Source organism: Geospiza fortis, unplaced genomic scaffold, assembly GCF_000277835.1.
Source record: "Geospiza fortis unplaced genomic scaffold, GeoFor_1.0 scaffold425, whole genome shotgun sequence".
Taxonomy (NCBI): Eukaryota; Metazoa; Chordata; class Aves; order Passeriformes; family Thraupidae; genus Geospiza; species Geospiza fortis.
In genome coordinates, this window is record NW_005054387.1 from 2,296,657 (window position 1) to 2,297,316 (window position 660).

Here is a 660-nt window from a genome sequence, read left to right on the forward strand (position 1 = left end):
CTACAAGGCCCCGGCCACGCTGCGGCAGCACGAGAAGACGCACTGGCTGACGCGCCCCTACCCCTGCACCATCTGCGGCAAGAAGTTCACGCAGCGCGGCACCATGACCCGCCACATGCGCAGCCACCTCGGCCTGAAGCCCTTCGCCTGCGACGCCTGCGGGATGCGCTTCACCCGCCAGTACCGCCTGACCGAGCACATGCGCATCCACTCGGGCGAGAAGCCCTACGAGTGCCAGGTGTGCGGCGGGAAGTTCGCCCAGCAGCGCAACCTCATCAGCCACATGAAGATGCACGCGGCCGGCCCCGACGGCAAAGCCAAGCTGGACTTCCCCGACAGCGTCTATGCCATGGCCCGGCTCACCGCCGACCAGCTGGGGCTCAAGCAGGAGAAGGAGGCTGAGCTGCTGTCGCACACCTCGCACTTCCTCAGCGACCCCAAGGCCATGGAGAGCCTCTACCCCCTGGCCAAGTTCACGGCCGAGCACCTGGGGCTGAGCCAGGACAAGGCTGCAGAGGTGCTGGCGCAGGCTCCACACCTGCACACCGAGGCCGCCCGGACCATAGAGCGATACTCGCCCCCCTAGCAGCGGCCTGGCCGGGGGGCTGGGGGGGCCGCTGGGCTCCCCTCGCTGCCCCGTGTGGAGCTGGGGGGGGGCGA

General features: G+C 69.4%; 1 protein-coding gene across 1 annotated transcript in view; it reads left to right on the top strand.

Annotated features, from left to right (window-relative positions):
* Positions 1 to 654, top strand: part of HIC1 (HIC ZBTB transcriptional repressor 1) — a gene marked incomplete at its 5' end in the record, with an annotated part of 2,028 nt that extends 1,374 nt beyond the window's left edge. The window contains one exon of the mRNA XM_031060617.1: positions 10 to 654. Within this exon, the coding sequence (XP_030916477.1) occupies positions 10 to 586 (577 nt within the window). The remainder of the gene's footprint in view (positions 1 to 9) is intronic.
* Between the last annotated feature and the right edge of the window lie 6 nt (positions 655 to 660).